The sequence below is a fragment of the Cottoperca gobio genome, chromosome 11 (assembly GCF_900634415.1).
Source record: "Cottoperca gobio chromosome 11, fCotGob3.1, whole genome shotgun sequence".
NCBI classification, from domain to species: Eukaryota; Metazoa; Chordata; class Actinopteri; order Perciformes; family Bovichtidae; genus Cottoperca; species Cottoperca gobio.
Window position 1 is genome coordinate 6,280,590 of NC_041365.1, and position 21,366 is coordinate 6,301,955.

Consider the following 21,366-nt stretch of genomic DNA (forward strand, 5'->3'; position numbering starts at 1 on the left):
AAGAAATTCCTATTTCAGCTTCTCAGCTGTGATGATGTACTGCTTTCTTTTTCCTTGTGTGATAGTAAATTGGTCATTTTTGGGTTCTGGATGGTTGGTTGGACAGATAAAGCCTGAAGATATGAACTTGTGCTTTAGGAAATTGCGAGGAGTATATTTCACTATGTTCCTGACATTTCATAGACCAAACAATTAACGTATTAGTTGAAAAAGTGAGTTAAAGTTGCACCCTGAGACTAAAAGGATGTTATTCACAACAGGCCACATCCTCACAACAAGCAACAGTGGTGTTTGACAAGTTTTATTATCATTTCATTGTAAAAAATGACCATTTCTGACAGACAACATACATGATTCACAGTGGAGGAACGGATCCATAAAACAGCGATGGAACAGCGAAAATATTTCTATCTCGAAATTATCATCATTGTCTTTAAATCATGTAGCCACTGCGCTGTATGTCCATACCACTGAACTGGATGTTTAGTGCACAACATAAAATATTCAGGATGTGGATCTGCAGGTAAAAACACAGTGACCAATCAGAGCCTCTTGTAAAAAGAAAATAAATACAAACTGCGGGGTTGTTGTTTTATTTTGTGTTTCAGTCTTTTGGCGGAGTTTCCAATTTGGGTAATTCATCACCGTCCAGGAACTCATCTATAAACTCCAGCACCTCCCCCTGCAGACACACACACACACACACACACACACACACACACACACACACACACACACACACACTTAGGACACCTCAGGACGGTCTATTTAAAGAGCATTAGCATAAATCCTCCCACTCATACCTGGCATTACTAAAGAGATCACAGTGAAGGACTGAATGGTGTTCAACACACACAGCATGTAATCCTAGTTTATGTTTGGTTGTCCAAATGTCCTTGTGCTGCATCATAATAAACTTAAAGAAATGACAGTGTCATGCTGCCACCCCATGGCCGCCTGCCATACTGCAGCCTGATAAACAGGGTCCACATTGTACTGCAGGGCGTCATGTGACCAGACTGAAGAATCCAGGGTTTTTCCATAAATTACACAAGGACAGAGACTAATCCAGACTGTAACTGATTTCATGGGAATTACGCAGGTCTATTTGTAAAAGGGTAAACTGTAACTTGTGTTCCTTTCAGTTGACCAAAGATAACTTCCGGTCCTGATGTGATGCACTAACACACAAAAATATGCAGCTAAACAAAAGGCTCTCACCTCATCGTCGCTCATCAGGCGCTGTCTGGAGAACTCCAACATCTCTAGCTGCATGGTGGTCTGATTGTGGTACCGCAGTGCCTCCTGGAGCACACACACAGGAGCACAGCAGGGAAAATGTGTGTTATAGTGAACCAAAGACACAAAACAGAGAAAGACGGCAGAGAACGAGTGCTAAATTCATTTAATTTCATGGCCCACATAGACCCAATCAGCTGCTAAATGTGTTTTTATGGGCCTATAGTGGTCAAGATTTCTTTTTCTCTGAAGCAAGACTTGAAACGGATAAAAGGCTACCCTGGTTCTGGCCAAGAAGTAGGAACATAACCCCAGTAACACCACGACTTGTCGTTTTCACAGAGTTTTGTACAGATTAAACAAATACTTAGTGAGCTTTAGAGACACATTTTAACAGGCTTTACATTTACTAGTAAAAACATGAGCGTGGCTAAGAGAGTCTATAGGTTACCTTTTACTTGCTTTCTTGCCATGAGTTACTGTAAATAGGAAGACGGTTGATACAACTTACATGTCTGACCCTTGGATGTAAGGCTACAGCCAGCAGCAAGTCAACTTATCATAAAGACTGGGAACAACAAGCCTGACTATGTCCGAAAGTAACAAAATCTTCCTGCCAGCACCCAAAAGCCAAAAGAGATAATGAGACAATGGGCCCCGGGACCCAGACATGAAACTGGCCCCACCACCCTCTCCTACATAGGAGCAAGTCACACAGACTTTGTAGCCTCATTGTGTTGTATGTTTGAGTCTCTTTGTAGTCGTTACGCATCTCCCTGTGCTCCTTTTGTGCCACTTTATAATTGTTTTGGACATTTTATTGGACATCTTTGTGGTCTTTTGTGTCCCTTTGTAGTCGCTTTATGTTTCTATGTGGTCATTTTGAGCCTCTTCCTGGCTGGTTCATCTCTCTTTGAGTGACATTTTGTTGGTGAAGGCTCTTACACTATGGGGCCCGAGGCCTGTACCCGATAGGCCTCTTTAGTGATCCAATCATGCAGAAAACTCACTAATTAACATGTTGTATGTTGTTTGTTTGATCTGTATCCAACACACTAGGGACAGGAACTGGGTGCATAAGACTAGTAGCCAATCATATGTCTCACTGATCTGGGGATGAAGTCCTCTTCTGTTAGAGACCACTGGCTTTTGTGGTACTGGTAATATGCCACGTTATTCTTCATAACTTCATCTTTGGGGTCAAAGAGCACGTAGCTGGCTGCACATGGTACCGCATTCTTCAGGTCATTCACTGAAAACACAACAATTAAAAGAGCTTAATCCAGGGATTATGATCCAGTCATAACACATAGACCTTAGGAAACCACATGCTACTCACATTTGTAATAGGCGAATTGTAAGTAGTGGTACATGGTGGCCACAAAATTATCGACAACGAAACCCCCAACGACAGGAGTCAGGTCACTTTCACACCTCACTTTCCTGTCAAGCACCTCTATGTAGTGATCTGTAGAGGAAAGATTCAAAATAATGTGATGGGATTAAAAGATTAAATTTAGCCAAAACAGGAAACATGTTGGAAAAAGGGTTAATGAAGAAGAAGACAGCTGCAAAAGGGGACATTTATCTGGGAAACAAAAGAGAAATGCAGTGATAGATTGACAGGGCGGGAGGAACAGAGGCAGAACCAGGCTCTGCAGGTGAACTGACCAGCTATGGAGGGGAAGAAGTCTTTGAAGTCTTTGACGTCTCTGGGGCCCTCGGATGCAGCCACACACTCGTCGTAGACCTTGAAGAAGTCCCGCATAGCCAGCTCCATGTCTGACACCGAAGTACGGAAGTTTTCTCCATTATACGCCCGGACTGAACGCACAAACAGTGTCTGCAATAACACACACACACACACACACACACACACACACACACACACACACACACACACACACAGGAAATAAGGATTTTGGATTACTGAAGCATTCCACAAGGTTAAAAATAACTTTCTTATTAAAAATCAATTATATTTTTAATGGTATAAATGCATAAAATTATCTGTATGTCAATCGTGAGTAGAGCTGCAAAGACAAGAACAATTTAATTAAATCGCCAACAATTTTGATAATCGATTAATCGGTTTAAGTAATTTTTAAGACATGATTCTTTCTAGTTTATTTACTCTATGACAGTCAACTGGATATCTTTCACTTGTGGACAAAACAAGACATTTGAAGACGTCATCTCTGGCTTTGGGAAACACTGATCAACAATAAATCAAATAATCGAGAAACTAATCAACAGATTTATCAACAGTTTTGTTGTCCTTGTTATATTAGCTCTATTTCTGTGCAAGTATTCTGAGAGTAGCAAGTTCCTTTAATGTGCACACACCTACTTGGCTAATAAAGCTGATCCCGATTATGAAAATAATAATTGTGAGCAACAATAGGGGCAACATTCTACATTTAGGACTCCTTAAGAGATACATGTTGATTTTCATTTAGCAAACCCCCAAATAATTTACGCATTGATTTCATAATTACCAAATGTAACACGTTCTGGTTTATTTGTCATTCCTGCTGGGACCACTACAGCCCCGTCAACGACCACTCAAGGCCTGTGTGTGTGTGTGTGTGCGTATATGTATGGTGGTGACTATTTACATGCACACAGCCTTTCTATGTTTACTTCTCATTCTGATTATGTGTGTGTTTGACTGCACTTTCTCCATTAGGGCTCCCGTACTTGGGATTTGTATTATACCTCATAGGATTTCGACTCCAGGTCTTTGAGGTGCTCGTCGGCTCCCGGCAGACTCTTATAGTAGGCCATGTTCCTCTGCATCATCTCATCATCTGGGTGTTTCAGCAGGAAGGTGTGGGCAGCGGACACCGCCTTGGGCAGGTTGTCAGACTGGGAGAAATACAGACATTGTAAAACAGATATTTTTGCTGTGCTAATCAGTAGACGAAATACTAGATATGCAATGCTGACACTACACCGTGGTACAAAATGTAGAGCACGTTAGTAAGAGTAGTTAACAGGGACCTCATAACTTAATAAAATAGGCAATAAATAATTCCTGAATAACTTGTGAACTATATTTTAGTTCAATGTTAATTATCAGGTCAAATCAACTCATTTAAAAAGTATTCAGGTTTTAGGATAAGATAAAAAGTATTGATCCCACACCGGGGAAATTCACTTGTTACAGCAGATCAAGAGTCATAAAAGCAAAGGATAAATCTATAATACAAATGAAATGAAATACAAATAAAATATTATAGTTATAGACACTATATGCAACTTTCATCCTATATCACTTTTCCTTTTCATTTGTCCCTCCTTTGTTTATAATGTATGTGCAAATTACACACAAACCATCAAAACCTCATAAACCTTAACGTAATTTCCAACCTTTGACTGTAAATAAACTGTGATTTATAATCTAACCCTAAATCAAAACTAACTGGTATTTAGGTAGCATGTGGTATTTTAGCTTTTACCTTGTGTCCTATGTCTGTTGCCCTTGTATATTTTATTTGACTGTGAAGCACTTAGTGACCGGTGTCTGTTAAAGGTGCTTTATAAATAAACTTTGCTTGCTCGCTATCAAGTTCCCTTGCAGATGCGATGACCAGTAAAATGTATTTATTAGTGTTTATTTTACTTCTTAATAGGAAGGGCAAGAAAATACAGGCGTTCACAGGTAAAAGTTCGGGACCTCCCCCTCTTTCAGAGCAGACCCCCCTGTGTATCCGTGGCACGTAGGTGACGTCAGAACGCATTTCAGGGGAATAAAACACTGTCAGTGACGTTAAAATAGAAACTGTGCATGCACTGAAAACCACCATCACTTTATATTGAGTACCATCACATGGTAAACAAACATAACAACAAGTCCAGGGATTGGAGCCCCTTTGCCCCCAACATATTTAACATAGTTGCTTACTTTAAAGTAGGCGTACTGCAGGTATTTGTACGGCTCTCTCCTTTCAAATTCGTCTATGGTGTCCCGGCTGGGCATGGTCTGCCTGAATGCGGGTAACCCATGTTTGCAGCGCTTCAGGCACTGCGCCCTCTTCATAACGTTACCAAACGCCCGCAACTCTGGGAACTCCGCAAACTTCTGCTCGTCGTCCAGCCTGATGGAGCTGCAGTTGAGGTTGCAGAAGGCCTCGCTGTCTCGCAGCAGCCGGTACAGCCGCAGAGACACCTCTATGTACTCCACCGTCTCCTTCCACTTCTCTCCGGTGTACTGGTCCAGCGCGTATTTGTAAGCCGACTCCAGGGGCATCAGCTCGTGCCTGGGGAAACTCCTGAAGCTGTATTGTTCGTACTGAGAGTTCACCACAGAGGTGAAAAATGCGATTACAAGCGCCGAGAATAGTTGGGAAGAAGTGGAGGGTGCCATTTTTAAGTTTGGTAGCCTAAATGCTGGGCTAGGATGAACCTGGAGAGGGTGCGTGGGTCTCTAGGACCGCCTCAAGTTCCACCACGTATCCGGACAAAGCCTCCCCACCCCCGGGCGCAGGGCTGCTGGAGCTGCTCCTCCCACTAAAACACAAAAGTAAATCACTGCTGTTGTGTCCTTTTACATTACAAGTATAAACCTGGCAGAGAGTAGAACTTTTATACCATCGGGAGGGAGACATTCCTGTACTTTTCAGATAAAGTGCAACATGATTTCGCCATTAATTTTATATTTCATAACTGGAAAGGAACAATTCAATAAAATACAGCTCCTTGAAGTTTAAACTTGTTTCCTCTCGGTCACTAATTAAACCCCTGGTGAGAGTGGAGTGCCCCTCCCACTGCCACGTAGAGACATTCCTCTCTGCTCTGCCCCCATTTAAAGGCCTGAACCCACCAACACAACTAGATCAATGCAGGCTAACATCATCTAACGGCAAACTTTATGTTCTGTTCATTATTACAAATGTGACTGCAATTACAGAGGTGTGTCCAGATTTGTGCATTACTATGGATATGGGGGGATATGTCTGTGTGTGTAGAGACCCCTACGTTACCACGTTGACACATATCAGAAACTGCACTGCGCAAGAGCAATACGTGGTGCCCAAAAACTATCCCATTCAATCCCGAAATGCATCAAGTCAGCCAGAAAGAAGCAAGATGTGACAGGAAATATAGCAGTGCAATTACAAAGTAAAAGCACAATTGTCTGTCTAAATGTTGTTTGTATTTATTTGTGTCTCACACTGACACCTGTTTATATATTTTACAGCCCTTTAAACGTGTGTTTTATTAACAAAACATGGTTTTAAGGTCATCAGCCGATGTTTTACTTTTAAAGTTTAACCGGATGTTGAGCAGTCTTATCCGGCTTGACACGTGATGAATCCTGAGCTGGGACCGGGGGCAGGACTTCTGTCCAAATCGAAGTAGAGGAAGGCAAAGTACCGGGGAACACTGAGGCAGCACACGCACACAGGCCGTACCCGCAGTTATCTCCATCGTCTGAGAGTTCGTCAGCAGTAAAAATGATCCAGTGGGTGCAGGGCATGCTCTTTTTGTCGGTTCTGGTGGCGTTCGCCGCCTGCGACGCTCCTCCGGTACCGTTAGACGACATCTTCATTGAGAAAACTTTCGTGCCAGAGCAGTGTGGGCGCGCAGTCAAAGTAGGGGATTATGTCAGGTATCACTACAATGGCATGTTTCCGGACGGCAAAAAGTTCGACTCGAGGTGAGTATCAGACAAAGAATGAATGTATTCTCACTTTTAGCTTCACTGTGCAGAGCAGAGCGGGGTGCACTGTGCGAACAGCGTGCGCGATGCGTAAAAGTGCGCGTTGAGTGGTTCGCCCTGTGAGCCACGCAGGCAGGCTGGCTGAACTCTGGGTCCATGTATGATTAATCCAAGGACTCAAATTTTTTTTGTCAAATGGACAAGGATTACACTGAAGGCCCCAATTTGATGAGATGGAGAGTTTTTGCCACCAGATGAATATATTAATAGATCAATATTATCCTGCTTGATCACACTGGATCCATTGAAACCTGTGGATTAAGTGTTTATGTTTAATGTTGAACCTGTTTCACCTCTGAAGGTCCCTGGACTCCACTTTGGTAACCTCTGAGCTGGTCAACAGTAATAACAGTGTACCATGCAAAATGGTCAACTGACCAGGGTCCCTGGGCCCCTAAGGGCCCACAAAAGCTGCAGATCCAATTGTGTTTTGGTCTTTAACTTAATTGCACATTTCTTTTATAGCAGGGAACATGTACAAAAATACATTCATCTAAAAAAGAGAAAAAATATGCTTTGTGCCAGATGTAACTAACTAATTTCCACCTGTAGTGCCTGGGCAGGTGAAAGGAAACAATAAAACACAAAGTGCAATTAATGAGTTTGGATAACTAAAGTAGCCCTGCAATATCAGATAATTGTGTGGACTTGTCTTGTAGAGGGGCCCTGCACTCACATATTTTCCTAAATAGATTTAAACCTTACACATTATAATCCCCCCGTACACCTGTATGATATATCTCAGTATCACAGGATGGTGAAATTTAAATCTCACATCTTGAATAACTCAAGTCCAGGCACAAAATGACAAGTTGTAAGAGTTTTGCCTAAGTGAGTTTTCTTCCGAATGAGTTGTCAAATCAAGATGGATAATTTAGTTGTTCATCCCAAATACTTTTTCCACAACAAATGTCAACGTGGTCACTGGTAAAGAAACAAACAACCTTTAGCCAGGGCTCAGAGGGAACTGTGTTTGTTTTAGGATACAAGTTAGTTTGTAGTTGCAGGAAGGCACCGAATGAATGTATTGCAGTCATTAATGTTCTCACAGGTCTATTAACGTTATGTGTTTATGTGTTTCAGTTATGACCGTGGCAGCACCTACAACGTGTTTGTTGGAAAGAAGCAGCTGATCGCAGGGATGGATAAAGCACTGGTGGGGATGTGTGTCAACGAGAGAAGCCTGGTCAAGATACCACCTCACCTCGCATACGGCAAACAGGGATACGGTGTGTTTTAAACTTCCTGTCATATTAGCACATCCCTGTCCTGGCTGATTCATTGTGAATCAAGCAGGACAAAATATAAAATGTACTCCACCAAGTTTGAGGACGTGCCAGTTTATTCCTCTGGGGAGTTATTATAAATACACAAAAGTGAGAGCACAGCTGGCACTGCTCATCATAACAATGAGAGGATTCGGTCGGGCATTGGCAGAAGCATACGGGACAAAATTTACGGTCTTTGCAGAAATTAGCACACTTTGTTGTAGTCAGCCGAAGCAGAGAGGAAATGAGCTGATCCCGAGGCGTCCATGTTGAATGATGTCAGAGAGACATCACAAACCAGGAAGCAGGTCAGAGGAGGCTGCTTTGGGTCATGATCTTCAGCTGCTAGTAAATGATGCTAGAGCATCCGCAGCAGGCAGAAAAGCCTTCTATGTGTACATATATATATATATATATATATATATATATATATATATATATATATATATATATATATATATATATATATATACTGTATATATAATCATAAATAAATTGGGGCCATTGTGCACCGTAGTGTCACAAAAAGGTTGATCTATTTGCATGTGATTGTAGTGATGAAATGCTTTACATGTAGAGACGGGTACGTCAGTGTACGTATTTCTGTGTGTGCATGAAATAGTTAGATAATGGGAGACAGAGGGGGGCATGTGTGAACATGTAAAGGCTGCATCCTCTACAATGAGCCCCTATCAGAAGGAACATCTGAGTGAGAGAGAAGAACATTGAGGGGAGGTGAGACTTTGGGGGCGGTAGAGATAGATTTGAACTGGAAAAAAGCCTGCCAGCTCATTAGTAGTAAATATTTAATGGCTGCCTCCCGCCAGTGGTGGGTAGAGTAAACAAAAGCAATACTTAAGTAAAAGTATTGTTACTTTATAATGAACTAAATTAAATGAATAAAATTAAAATAAATAGTGAGTATGACAAATGTGCACGTTAAAGTGCCATATCCAACCAGAAAAATGACAAAATGTACATATATTTTATCACAAATGTACTCTTATAAGTACAAATTTAAGAAAAGGATTACTCGAGTACATCTAACAGTAAGTTTAACACGTTACTCCCCTCCATTGCCTCCCACACAGATCAATCTTTGCAGCTCTGCTTATTATGTACACGTGTTAGGTTTTCTAATATATTTTAGATAATCTTAAAATTGGACTGTTTTTAAGGCAAAACAACTAAAGGAAATAATGTCTTTTCAAATCAAATCAAATGTATTTGTATAGCAGCATAACTAGGGGCTGATCCAGGGCAAACCTGAGCCAGCCCTAACTATAAGCTTTATCAAAAAGGAAAGTCTTTAGCCTACTCTTAAATGTGGAGAGTGTGTCTGCCTCCCGAACACAAACTGGAAGCTGGTTCCACTGGAGAGGAGCTTGATAGCTGAAGGCTCTGGCTCCCATTGTACTCTTAGAGACTCTAGGAACCACAAGTAACCCTGCAGTCTGGGAGCGTAATGCTCTAGTTGGTTTATAAGGTACTATGAGATCTTTAAGATATGCTGCAGCCTGACCATTAATTGCTTTGTAAGTCAGGAGAAGGATTTTGAATTCTATTCTGTATTTTACCGGGAGCCAGTGCAGTGCAGCTAATACAGGAGTAATATGATCCCGTTTCCTTGTTCTTGTCAATACACGTGCCGCTGCATTTTGGATCAACTGAAGAATCCTAAGTGACTTTTTGGGACAAGCTGATAACAATGAGTTGCAGTAATCCAGCCTTGAAGTAACAAATGCATGGATTTTTCTGCATCATTTTGAGACAGGATGCGTCTTATTTGTGCAATGTTACGTAGATGAAAGAAGGCAGTCCTTGATATTTGTTTTATGTGGGAGTTAAAAGACAGATCCTGATCAAAGATGACGCCAAGATTCCTTACAGTGGTGCTGGAGGCCAAGTTAATGCCATCCAGAGCTTCTATGTCAGGCGTATTCAACTAAAATTCTAAGAGGTCCAGTTAGAGCAAAGGTCCGGAACATCATAATGTCTAACTTGCGTTTTGAATTAGTGTGATATATATTGAAGCAGCCTAGTAGCTGTATCAACGTCTGCACGTAATAAACAACTGACTGTCAAATCTAATAAAGAAAGTACAATTTAAAAACATTTAGAACAATATTTATTGTCACTTAACATTGAACTATACAGATATATATATATATATATATATATATATATATATATATATATATATATATATATATATATATATTACTGTAGATATGTATAATGTTCTTCTCGGGCTGCATTTAAAAATAAAATTGAGAATATAAATAAAATAGCTTTTGGAAAATTGTGCATCTTAAAATAAAATGCTTAATTTTAGAAAAATAAAAAAGTGTAGCAGCAGCTTGAGTTTCCCTTTTTCTTTAATGGTTTCACATCTTGATTTAACTCTCAACCAATGTTAAAATAAATCAGTCTCAACACATCTTAACAATTGAACAGTTTAACCCAGGCTAGCACATCCTGGGTTAAACTTTTCTCCGTGGCTGATGATGATAATATTGCCCAAAGGAAGCATATATAAGGTGAATAGAATCGGTCCAAGTACAGAACCCTGCGGGACTCCAAGACTGACTTTGGCTGTCATGGAGGATTTATCGTTAACACATACAAATTGAGATCGCTCAGATAAATAGGACTTGAACCAGCTTAGTGCGGTTCCTTTTATGCCAACACAATGTTCCAGTCTCTGTAGTAGAATGTCCTGATCAACAGTGTCGAAAGCAGCACTGAGGTCTAACAAGACAAGAACAGAGACAAGTCCTTTGTCCGATGCCAATAGAAGGTCATTGGTAACTTTCACCAGTGCCGTCTCTGGGCTATGATGAACTCTAAATCCAGATTGAAAAACCTCAAATAAACTATTATTATGTAAAAAGTCACACAACTGTTTTGCGACTGCGTTCTTAAGGATTTTAGCGAGAAAGGGAAGGTTAGATATCGGCCTATAGTTGGCTAAAACCTCTGGATCAAGACTAGGCTTTTTAAGAAGTGGTTTTATTACAGCTTCTTTAAAGGATTGTGGTACGTAGCCAGATAATAGAGACAGGTTGATCATATTTAATAACGAGGTGTTAATTAAGGGTAAAACTTCTTTAAACAGTTTAGTTGGAATTGGGTCTAAAAGACAGGTTGATGGTTTAGACGATGAGATTGTTGAAGTTAGTTGGTTAAGGTTGATTGGAGTAAAACAGTCTAGATATATTTCAGGAGTTACAGATGTTTTTGAAATAGAAACCTGGGGTTGTTATTACTTTCTTCTATTAAGGAAGAGTAATAAGCTGCTCTGGCATTACGGAGAGCCTTCTTATACGTTTTAAGATGATCTAACCAGACTAAACGAGATTCTTCCAATTTAGTGGAACGCCATTTACTTTCAAGATTTCTCGACTTTTGTTTTAGTTTGTGGATTTGTAAATTAAGCCATGGAGCTTTCTTTTTCTGTTTGTCATACCCAACACTATAATTAATCATTTGATTTGGACCATTTGGTTGAATTCAGTTTGATGAACATTTTTAAATAAAACCACAAGTGGTTTAGTAGTAAGCTCAGGTTAAAGTCACACAAATGTGCTAATTTTGTAGTATAACTTGCTAACTTTCAGAACTTGAAACTCTCCAAAAGTTAGTGCATTTGAGATGAGTTCTTTTTTTATTTTTTATTCTTATTTAAGTTCAAAATACTGTATATATGCCCACATTTCAAAATTGTTTTTCTCTCCTCCTCAGGTGAAACCATCCCTCCTGACTCCATCCTCCATTTTGACGTCCTGCTGCTCGACGTGTGGAACCCAGAGGACGGCGTCCAGAGCAACACCTACCACACGCCCTCCAACTGCTCCAGGAAGGTGGAGGTGTCTGACTACGTCCGCTACCACTACAATGGCACCCTCCTGGACGGGACGCTCTTTGATTCCAGGTTTGTTCTGTGAAATAATCCCTCCGTTCACATAGAAATGCACACACACACACATATATATGTAACTTCTCTCCTCCACCCTTCGCTGTAGCCACACCCGTATGCGCACCTATGACACTTACGTTGGGATTGGGTGGCTGATCGCCGGTATGGATCAAGGCCTTCTGGGAATGTGTGTTGGAGAGAAACGCATCATTACTATGCCACCGTCACTTGGATATGGAGAGAATGGAGATGGTGAGTATTGAGAATTTCTTTATTATTTTTTGTTTCTGTCTGATTTGTTTTCTGATTTTCCATGACACCATTGTATCATATAACCAAGGTAAATAGGAAACAAACAAACACAATAAAAGGATAAAACGACACAACGTCAATACAAATAAAAAAAAGAAGTTTACAAATATTATATAAAAAATAATAATAATTACTTTACATTCCTGTGAGTGACCTTTGAGAATATGAAGAGATTGATAATTACAGTGAAAATTAAAAAGTGCTGTAGTTGTACACGTGAAGCATAAGGTGGCAGTACATCAAACATCTCATCTTGTTTCTCGTCCTCAGTCAGAGATGCATAAATAAAATATACTTTTTTGTATTTTCCATCCAGATACACTTTCACTTTTTTTAATTTGAGTGAAAGGAAGTTTAATTCCTCAAGTCTAATTGCTTTAATGCTCAACTGCTAATAACAGCAATGAAATCAGAAAGTGGCTAGCTGTTTCCCTTTGTTTCCAGCCTTTGTGCTAAGCTAAGCTAACTGCTGCTGGCTGTAGCTTCATGTTTACAGACATAAGATTGAGATCCTCTCATCTGTCTCTCCCACAGAATGAGAATAAACGTCTCACAAAATATCAAAGTATTCCTTCCTTTTTTCTGTTCATTCTTTTTTCCTACAATATCTTTTATAAATATTTTCAAAATGACCTCCAACAATAAAGAAGGAAACAATAAAAAATCATAATTGAAAAAAAAAAGAGCAAAATATAATTACATCCAGTATGAGGGAGAGTATTAATTTAACCTACTTTAAAATTAAGCATTTTCTTTAATAGCAAATATAACAGTAACCATAAATAAACAGTATAAACAACATTTTCTTTGCTGCTTCTCAGAAGGTTCCCATACGTTCATGTCAACATCACATTTTCATTATTACTGAACCGACCCTGGGAATAAAAGTTTGAAAAAAACATAATTTAAAGATTAGAAGAAGAATGAGGAAGAATGTTTCTGTAGTTCCTCAATCCTGTTCCCATGCCTGCCTCCCTTGTTGTCTTAAACCTTTCTTCTTCTTCTTCTCTCTCCAGGTAGCGACATCCCAGGACAGGCGTCTCTGGTGTTTGACGTCATACTTCTGGACCTCCACAACCCCAGAGATGGGATCACAGTGACCAATCAGGTGGTGCCCGAGTCCTGCACAAGGAAGTCCGTCGCAGGAGACTTTGTACGCTACCACTACAATGGCAGCCTCCTCGATGGAACATTTTTTGATTCCAGGTATGTGTCAGTGTTTAATATCCATCATGTTAACCACACAGAAAGGCTCATTGTAAATCTTATTATACATAAAAAGGGATTGAATAATAACATAAAATAAAAAATGAATAAATACCAAATAAAATAAAAATAAAGGAGAAATAAATAGAAATATTAAAACCCACAAGTGATCACTTTCCTTAAGGCACTATTGCTTACATGCAAATTATTCATAAAGTAAATTGTAGAAGGGCCTCTCTCTGGAGCGAGAAGTTAATGTTTAATGTATGTTGTTCAAGTGGCCTCAAGGTGGCAGCATCTCTCTGTGCACTTATTAAGAGGTGAATCCATACTTAAAAACCCCTGTTTTGTATATATGTGAGACTCATTCTGTGTCCTGTAGTCACCTCGTTTAGGTGTTATTCAGTTGTGCGCTGCCTAAAACCTCTGTATACTTTATTTGATTAACTCATTATATACTGTGGGGGAAAAAACAACCGTATATTTAGTTCCCATATTGCCTGTGATTTCTCTCTCTATTGGGCAGTGCAATAATACTTTTGTTAATATTTTCTCTTCCACAGCTACTCTCGTAATCGTACATATGACACCTATGTGGGTCGCGGCTACGTGATTGCCGGCATGGACGAGGGTCTGATTGGAGTCTGTATTGGAGAGAAGCGCACCGTCATCATCCCCCCACATCTCGGCTATGGAGAGGAGGGTACAGGTGTGTGTGTAATGCTCTGATAGCTTTATCTGTGTCACAAACATGTTCCCTCACTATTTATACTCCTTTGAGTGCAGCTTTTGAGATTAGATTCCGTTGCCATGTCTCTCTCAGGCTCGAAGATCCCTGGTTCAGCTGTGCTGGTGTTTGACATTGACATCATCGACTTCCACAATCCGTCAGACAACGCTGTGATCATCACCATTCACAAACCAGAAGAGTGTGATAAGCAAACCAAGAAGGGAGACTTTGTCAAATATCACTACAACGCATCTCTGATGGACGGCACGTCCATCGACTCCACGTAAGTAAAACCTCTGTGAGACACTTTAAGGCCTCCTGGGAAAGCATGTAATCTTGTATCCATACCTAGTGGCAAGGCAGAGTCTGCGAGCATGCAACGAGAGGAGTATAGGAGCAGGTTTAAAGGCCCCGAGGATAAACGGTGTCAAAAGTGATAGATGTACCTGGCAAATTAAAAATGTCTAAAGTTTGAGGAGCCAGGCTCAAGAGAGCCAAGGGGGGCATTCATCGAAGGCACCACATTTAGTACGACACAAACTTCCGCTGTGGATTTTCAAAAATAAAATACAGTAACACTATGGTTGCAGGTCCAATTTTAACAGGGATTTAACAATAAACACAAGTTAATTATTAAATGTAGCATAAATTTACCTTACAAAACACAGCAGATTTGCCTCATTCCCGATATCAGTCGACTCGTCCAGTTGCAGTGTGAAAAACTGGCTTTGGCGTAAACGTGTGATCAGCTGATCTTTCACATTTTTAGCCATGGCTGTTATTCGCCGCTGGACAGTGTCATTGGAGAGGGGGACCCTGTTAATTTTGTCACTTGCTTTCTCCCCAAACAATAAATTAGTCATGATCTTGGCAGCTGGTTTGACTCAATTCTCACCTATCGAATGAGGTTTTCCTGTTAGATGAGAAGGGATACCCTGTATGATGCCTCTGTAGCCTTCGCAGTTTCCCCCAGTGAAAGAAACTGTGATGGCGCCTTCGTCATTTGTTTCTTGAGTTCATCACGTTTTCTCTCAAAACACTTAAAGGTTTCCCAATGTAATCTTTGTGTTCGCTCTCAAAATGTCGCTTGAGCCCGGCGGGTTTCATAGCCTCGTTCGCCAACGACTCGTAGCACAAAACACAGTGTGGATCTAAGATCTACACATAGCTGCGTAACTAGGCTACATCTATGCTACACTCTATACTAGTAATTTTTAAACAGTTTGAGAAACACTTTGAACTTATAATAAATTAATTTCAAACGTGACATTTTACCAATATACTCCGGGTTAGGGTTAGGGTTAGGGCTAACCCTAACCCTAACCCTAACCCGTGGACCACTCTTTGAGAAAGACTGCCATAAAGGGATCCTGGGGAACAGCTGGCCACAAGAGTAAGATCATATCTCATGTTTGTAATAAAGGGGGGCGATCTTCCCCATTTTTTCACATTACATTACAGTTCATTTAGCTGACGCTTTTGTCCAAAGCAACTTAAAATAAGTGCAAACAATCATGAGGACACAACTCCGAACAGCAGGACTCTTGCAAGTGCAATAGCTTCAAATAGGTGAAATCATTTAAGTGCAGAACAATAGCTTCAAATAAGCCAAACTAATTTAGTGCTACATACAGAAAAAAAGATTGAAAAATAAAGGTGTGAAGACTGATGACCTGATATCAATGGTGAGCTTGTTCCATCATTTTGGAGCCAGGATAGCAAACAGGCAGGTTTTATTTGAGGGGAATCTGGTGTGGTGGAAATTCTGTTAACAAAGATGATCAAATAATCAAAAGATACAAAGTTTGTCTTTGAGTATTTTATTTTAAAGAAGGCAGCACGAAGGTCTGTCCAGCAATGATACTGTGTGAAGAGTGTGGAAAAAACACTGTTGAGACGATAGTAAATCAGTCGAACACAGCCCCACCATCTCCTTACTAATTTACTGCTTCCCCATAAACACCTACCACATAAAACAAAGGGTCAAACCGTCACCCTGTACCATGTGTTAAAAGAGGACAGGGGAAAGACAAAAACAGTAAAGGAATTTAAGCAATGCAGCATTTTTCCATTACACCACTCGCAGTGAGGGAGTAGCGAGCCGCTTGACCGATGCAGGGCGTAGAGAGCGGGCTGTGGTGTGACCATGGCCTGGATGTAGGAGGGGAAGGATCCATTCACAGCATTGTAGGCGAGCACCAGAGTCTTGAAGCAGATTAGGGCAGCTACTGGTAGCCAGTGAAGGGAGCGGAGGAGCGGTGTAGTGCGGGAGAACTTGGATTAAAGACCTGTCAGGCTGCTGCATTTAGGATGATCTGTAGAGGTCGGATGGCACGTGGGGGGTTGCAATAGTCAAGGTGTGAGATGACAAGAGCCTGGACCAGAACCTGCATCGTCAGGATGGAGTGATTCTTGTAATAAAAGCGAGCACCAGACAATATTTCTTCAGTCTGTTCTCGAGGCAGACTCGGGTTTTGTTCTCTGTTTTTGAGGAATGAAACTCTATTGCATCGGACTGTTTGTCTCCCGTGAACTCTTTATTGGGCCCAGAATTGGACTTCTTCATCTCCGACAGGGTCCACTGGAACCAGCAGCTTCTATAGGAGTCAGTTTCTTACTGCTGTATACAATCTCTCCTATTTCAAGTCCAACCACACTGCATTTTTGCGTCTTTTAAAACAACTTATGCACTTTGTTAAACATCACAACGTCATTAGTGTAGTAACTATCTGCAGTGTGGTGAAGGGGTCTAACACTCTGGTATGTCTTGCAGTCCTGCACAGGGTGAGATAAGAGTGCTAAGAGATTTATGTTAATTTCTTCCTCATGTGCCCTCTACTCAGCTGTAAGTCTTTTACGCTTAACTGCACATTCACTTCCTCTGTAGGTGCACTCTGTCTTTATTATTAGCGCACCATACAGCTCTATCTGATTTGCATCACAATGTTGAGTTAAGTACACTGTATTGCCATTCCAACAAAAGTTGCTTGGAAATTGCAGAATACAATCATCATAGAAATTAAAACAAATTAAAATTCACAAACGGTCATGTCCTTGAAGCCAGATTCAAGCCAAGCTTTGGTTTCTAACCCACTGAAATGAAAATCTTCACTTCTTACATTTTCACACAGCAAACCTTAAAATTGAGTTAAAAAAAAAGGTGTAAGAGATTATATGATATGTGTGCGTGTTTAAGGATAATGACTAAAAATAGAGTTTTTTGTGTGTCTCTGTTTCATTCGGACTCAATTGTGTTTCAGGCATAATTATGGCAAGACGTACAACATCGTCCTGGGAGCCAACCAGGTAGTCCCAGGGATGGAGGACGGACTTATGGAGATGTGTGTGGGAGAGAAAAGGCACCTTGTTATTCCGCCTCACCTGGGCTACGGGGAGAGAGGAGTCAGTAAGTCACATACACACACACACACAACCACACCTTCAGTAATAACGGAGAATATATGCGTTGAAGTAAGGTTCAGATTTTCATGCATGTACCAAATGAGGCTAGCTGTTTCCAGTCTTTATGCTAAGCTAAGCCAAGAGAGTGGCGTTGATCTTCTCATCGAACTCTCAGTGAGTAAGCATATTTATAAAAGAAGCCAACTTTTCATTTAACAAACAACCCGTCACAGTTAATTGCAACGTCATAATTTGTGATGTCGTCATATTTTTACTCATTTAAGCGCTTTAAAAGGTTTTTGTTTTTACAAATTCTTGGATTCACATCTAGATTTGGATCTGCATGACTCAATCCTCGGCCCAAATTTCATTGGAATCTGTTAGCAAAATGTTGAGATATCATGCTTAACTAATTAACAAACAGGCCAGAAACCCTAACCTCTTTAGTGGAGGTAACAATTTAATATTCATAATATATGTGTATAGTTAAAGCACAAACAGCAGAGGTGTTGGTGATGAGTTTCTTCTGCTGGTGACTAGAACTAACTTATCCTTTCCTTCAGCCACACTGAGTCTAAGCTCCACCACTAATGTGTGTGTGTGTGTCTGTGTGTGTCTGTGTGTATGTGTGTGTGTGTGTGTGTGTGTGTGTAGCTGACGAAGTTCCAGGGAGCGCTGTGCTGGTGTTTGACATCGAGCTGGTAGAGATGGAGGAAGGACTTCCTGAAGGCTACATGTTCATCTGGAACGATGACGTGTCACCCGACCTCTTCACTGAGATGGACAAAGACAAGAACGCGGAGGTGGAGCCCTCTGAGGTATGTGATGATAACCTGCTGTTACTGTAATATTTAAAACATCTGAGACATTTTCCCCTTTTTACAGTCCGTGTCGCCTCAATTTACCCTCTTCGACCCCTCCCCTGTTTCCACAGTTCACTGACTACATCATGCAGCAGGTGAACGAGGGTAAAGGCCGCCTGGCTCCCGGCTTCGATCCTCATCGCATCATCGACAACATGTTCTCCAACCAGGACCGCGATGGAGACGGAAAGATCACAGAGGCAGAGTTTAAACTTAAAGCAGATGAAGCCGGTCCTCATGACGAGCTATGACGGGACTGAGAGTTAAAACTCAGACCAGGGTGTAGGCTGAAGGGTCAGACAGCGGGGTTGTAATCAATATGTGGGTGGTAGAGTAGAAAAAGATGGGGCTGTACGTGTAAAGTAAGCAAGTGTGAAGCGAGAAATGTGCTGAAAGAATTTTTTTATTTTGAAGATTTAGATGATGTTCAGTGCCAAATGAGTCTGAGAAGAAAGGGGAGCGTTTAGGAATGATAAGGAAACGCCTCACAGGTCCATGATGACAGTGAATTACTTTTTTTACCTCCTCTCCCATCAAGTTCTTGTCTTGTTTTATGTGACATTTATTTTTTTATTTTTGAAGGGTACAAAAGCACTTGTGTGTGTGAAAGAACAAACCAAGGCGTCCCTCCACGACATTGAACACTCCTTCGTGACTTTTATTATTGTTATTATTTTGTGGTTGTGAGTGCGTTTTTTTTTTATCAGCTTGTCTCTTAAAATATCTTGCTTATGTCTTCCAGGAGCAACGAGTCGGACATCACTCACTGTAATATACTGTGATGGAGGGAAGTTACAACTCATTTATTGATAAAAAAAAACAATAAGTGAGGATTTTAAATTAAAATAACATTTTATATACATGTTTACAGCTGACACCTTTCACTGTTTTACCTTTTAAATGTCGGTAAGCCTTCTGTTTTTTCTGCTGTTAAACTCAAAATAATACTGAAAGTTGCAAAATCAACTAAAGGTCAAATAGTTGATCCATCATCCAAATGTCAACACCTGGTTGCAATTTAAGTGTGTGTGTGTGTGTGTGTGTGTGTGTGTGTGTGTGTGTGTGTGTGTGTGTGTGTGTGTGTGTGTGTGTGTGTGTGTGTGTGAGAGAGAGAGAGAGAGAGAGAAATAGAGAGAAAAGTGTGTGAATATTGTTGTTGTTTTACTTTTTCATTCAGGAGAATACTGAGGCTTGTAGATGACAATGTCAACACAAAGTTTTATTTGATTAAATGACCTGACTTAAATATATACCTAGATTGTGTCTGTCCTTTTGTACTTTTTTTTTTTTAAACTTTACTTTTATTGCATCAACTTAACTACTCTACTGATTTAGCATTTCACTCCTATAACATTCTCACAAAGACTAACAACAGACAGTAAAATAAATAAAAGATAAACTAAAGGGGAAGGTGTTCTTTCTTTTGGAAACACTTTACAACCTCAACATTTACAAAAGCATGTCAATAGAGATGGAAACACATGTACACAAAACAGTATACACAGTGAAATGTGATATTATAATTGAGCTTGAAACTGCTCCTGATACCATTCTGTGTTATCTCTATCATAAAACAAGGTCATGTGAGGGGAGGTGATCCAGGGTTTCCAGAGCATGAAAGCAGACAGTATGCCTTTGTGTTCAATGTTCTCTGTGTTTAGCCGTCCCCAGTACACTTCCGCCTGTGGATCGCCTGCAGCTTTCAACAGGTACTGTCCGGTACTGCTGCTCTGTGAGCAAGGTAAGGTACATCCGTTTGGTAATGTGACGACCAGACCGTCTGGGCTACACAGAATTGTGGCGCCTAGTTTGATCAAAATGTCTCGGCCCAAAAGGTTCACAGGGACGGTTGAGGAATAGACGTACGAATGGGTTATGGTCTGATCACCCAATGACGTCTGTAAGGGCTTGGTGTATGGCAATGTTTGTTGTTCCCCAGAGAAACCCATAACTGTGGTGGTGCGTGGTGATAGTAAATCTGCCTTTACTTGGTTGAGTGTTGAGCAGGTAGCCCCTGTGTCAACCAGGAAAGGTAACGGTTCGTTGTTGACCTGCATTGAGAGCATCGGATCTGCCGTGATGATGCTGCCGGAGTCTCTCTGTGGGGTGTTTCATTGAGGACCCCAGGAGCTCCAGGGGTCTTCCTCCATCATGGGGAACTGCCCACTCGGTCCTCTGCCTGGGGCTGGTGGTCCCTGCGTGCGGTTGTGGAAACCCCTGCCTCTTCCCATTGGTGGTCGGGGTGCTGCCTGGGGGCAGAATCTAGCCCAATGACCGAGGGCTCCACACGTGAAACATCCTTCCCCGTCTGGCCTACCACGCCCTGTTCCCCCTCTAGCACCCCTTACTCGGAACCCCCCTCTTCCTCCATTCTGACCTCCCCCATAAGGACGATTTGGTTGAGGATGTGGCCATGGGCCGTCGTCATAGGGCCCTGGCCTGGGTGCAAATGGCGCTAGGATAGCAAATGGTGCTATGTGGTATAGATCGGGGCCGCCACCCCCTGCGGCCATCATTACCCTTGCAGCAGCTGGTTGTTTCTTTTTGTCAGTAGCCTTTTGTCGTGCCTCTCCTATTTGTAATTTCCTATTTCCAACCCGAGTTCTTTGGGATGCCTCAACTTCCCGGGCTTGCCTCTCCTGGCTCCGCTACCCCGTCGGGTAATGGTGGGGTCAGCCACGACCTAGGACACAATTTTCTGT

The 21,366-nt window shown here is 41.2% G+C and overlaps 2 protein-coding genes across 3 annotated transcripts; one reads left to right on the top strand and one right to left on the bottom strand.

Moving 5' to 3' along the window:
• Positions 1–285: 285 nt before the first annotated feature.
• crtap (cartilage associated protein) lies at positions 286–6,001 on the bottom strand. Of its 2 annotated transcripts, XM_029442517.1 has the most exons (8): positions 5,833–6,001; positions 5,147–5,751; positions 3,958–4,107; positions 2,911–3,082; positions 2,579–2,707; positions 2,346–2,491; positions 1,222–1,305; positions 286–682 (listed from the first exon to the last, which is right to left on the bottom strand). In XM_029442517.1, the coding sequence occupies exons 2-8, from the start codon at positions 5,606–5,608 to the stop codon at positions 605–607; spliced, it is 1,221 nt and encodes a 406-aa protein (XP_029298377.1). In that variant the 5' UTR covers positions 5,609–5,751; positions 5,833–6,001; the 3' UTR covers positions 286–604. The 2 variants fall into 2 exon arrangements, with proteins under 2 accessions (XP_029298377.1, XP_029298376.1); XM_029442516.1 differs by having other exon boundaries at positions 5,147–6,001.
• Positions 6,002–6,566: 565 nt separating this feature from the next.
• fkbp9 (FKBP prolyl isomerase 9) lies at positions 6,567–19,914 on the top strand. Its single transcript, XM_029442945.1, has 10 exons — positions 6,567–6,901; positions 8,048–8,193; positions 11,977–12,166; positions 12,258–12,403; positions 13,480–13,669; positions 14,233–14,378; positions 14,493–14,682; positions 17,660–17,805; positions 18,456–18,619; positions 18,736–19,914. The coding sequence occupies exons 1-10, from the start codon at positions 6,699–6,701 to the stop codon at positions 18,913–18,915; spliced, it is 1,701 nt and encodes a 566-aa protein (XP_029298805.1). The 5' UTR covers positions 6,567–6,698; the 3' UTR covers positions 18,916–19,914.
• Positions 19,915–21,366: the final 1,452 nt, after the last annotated feature.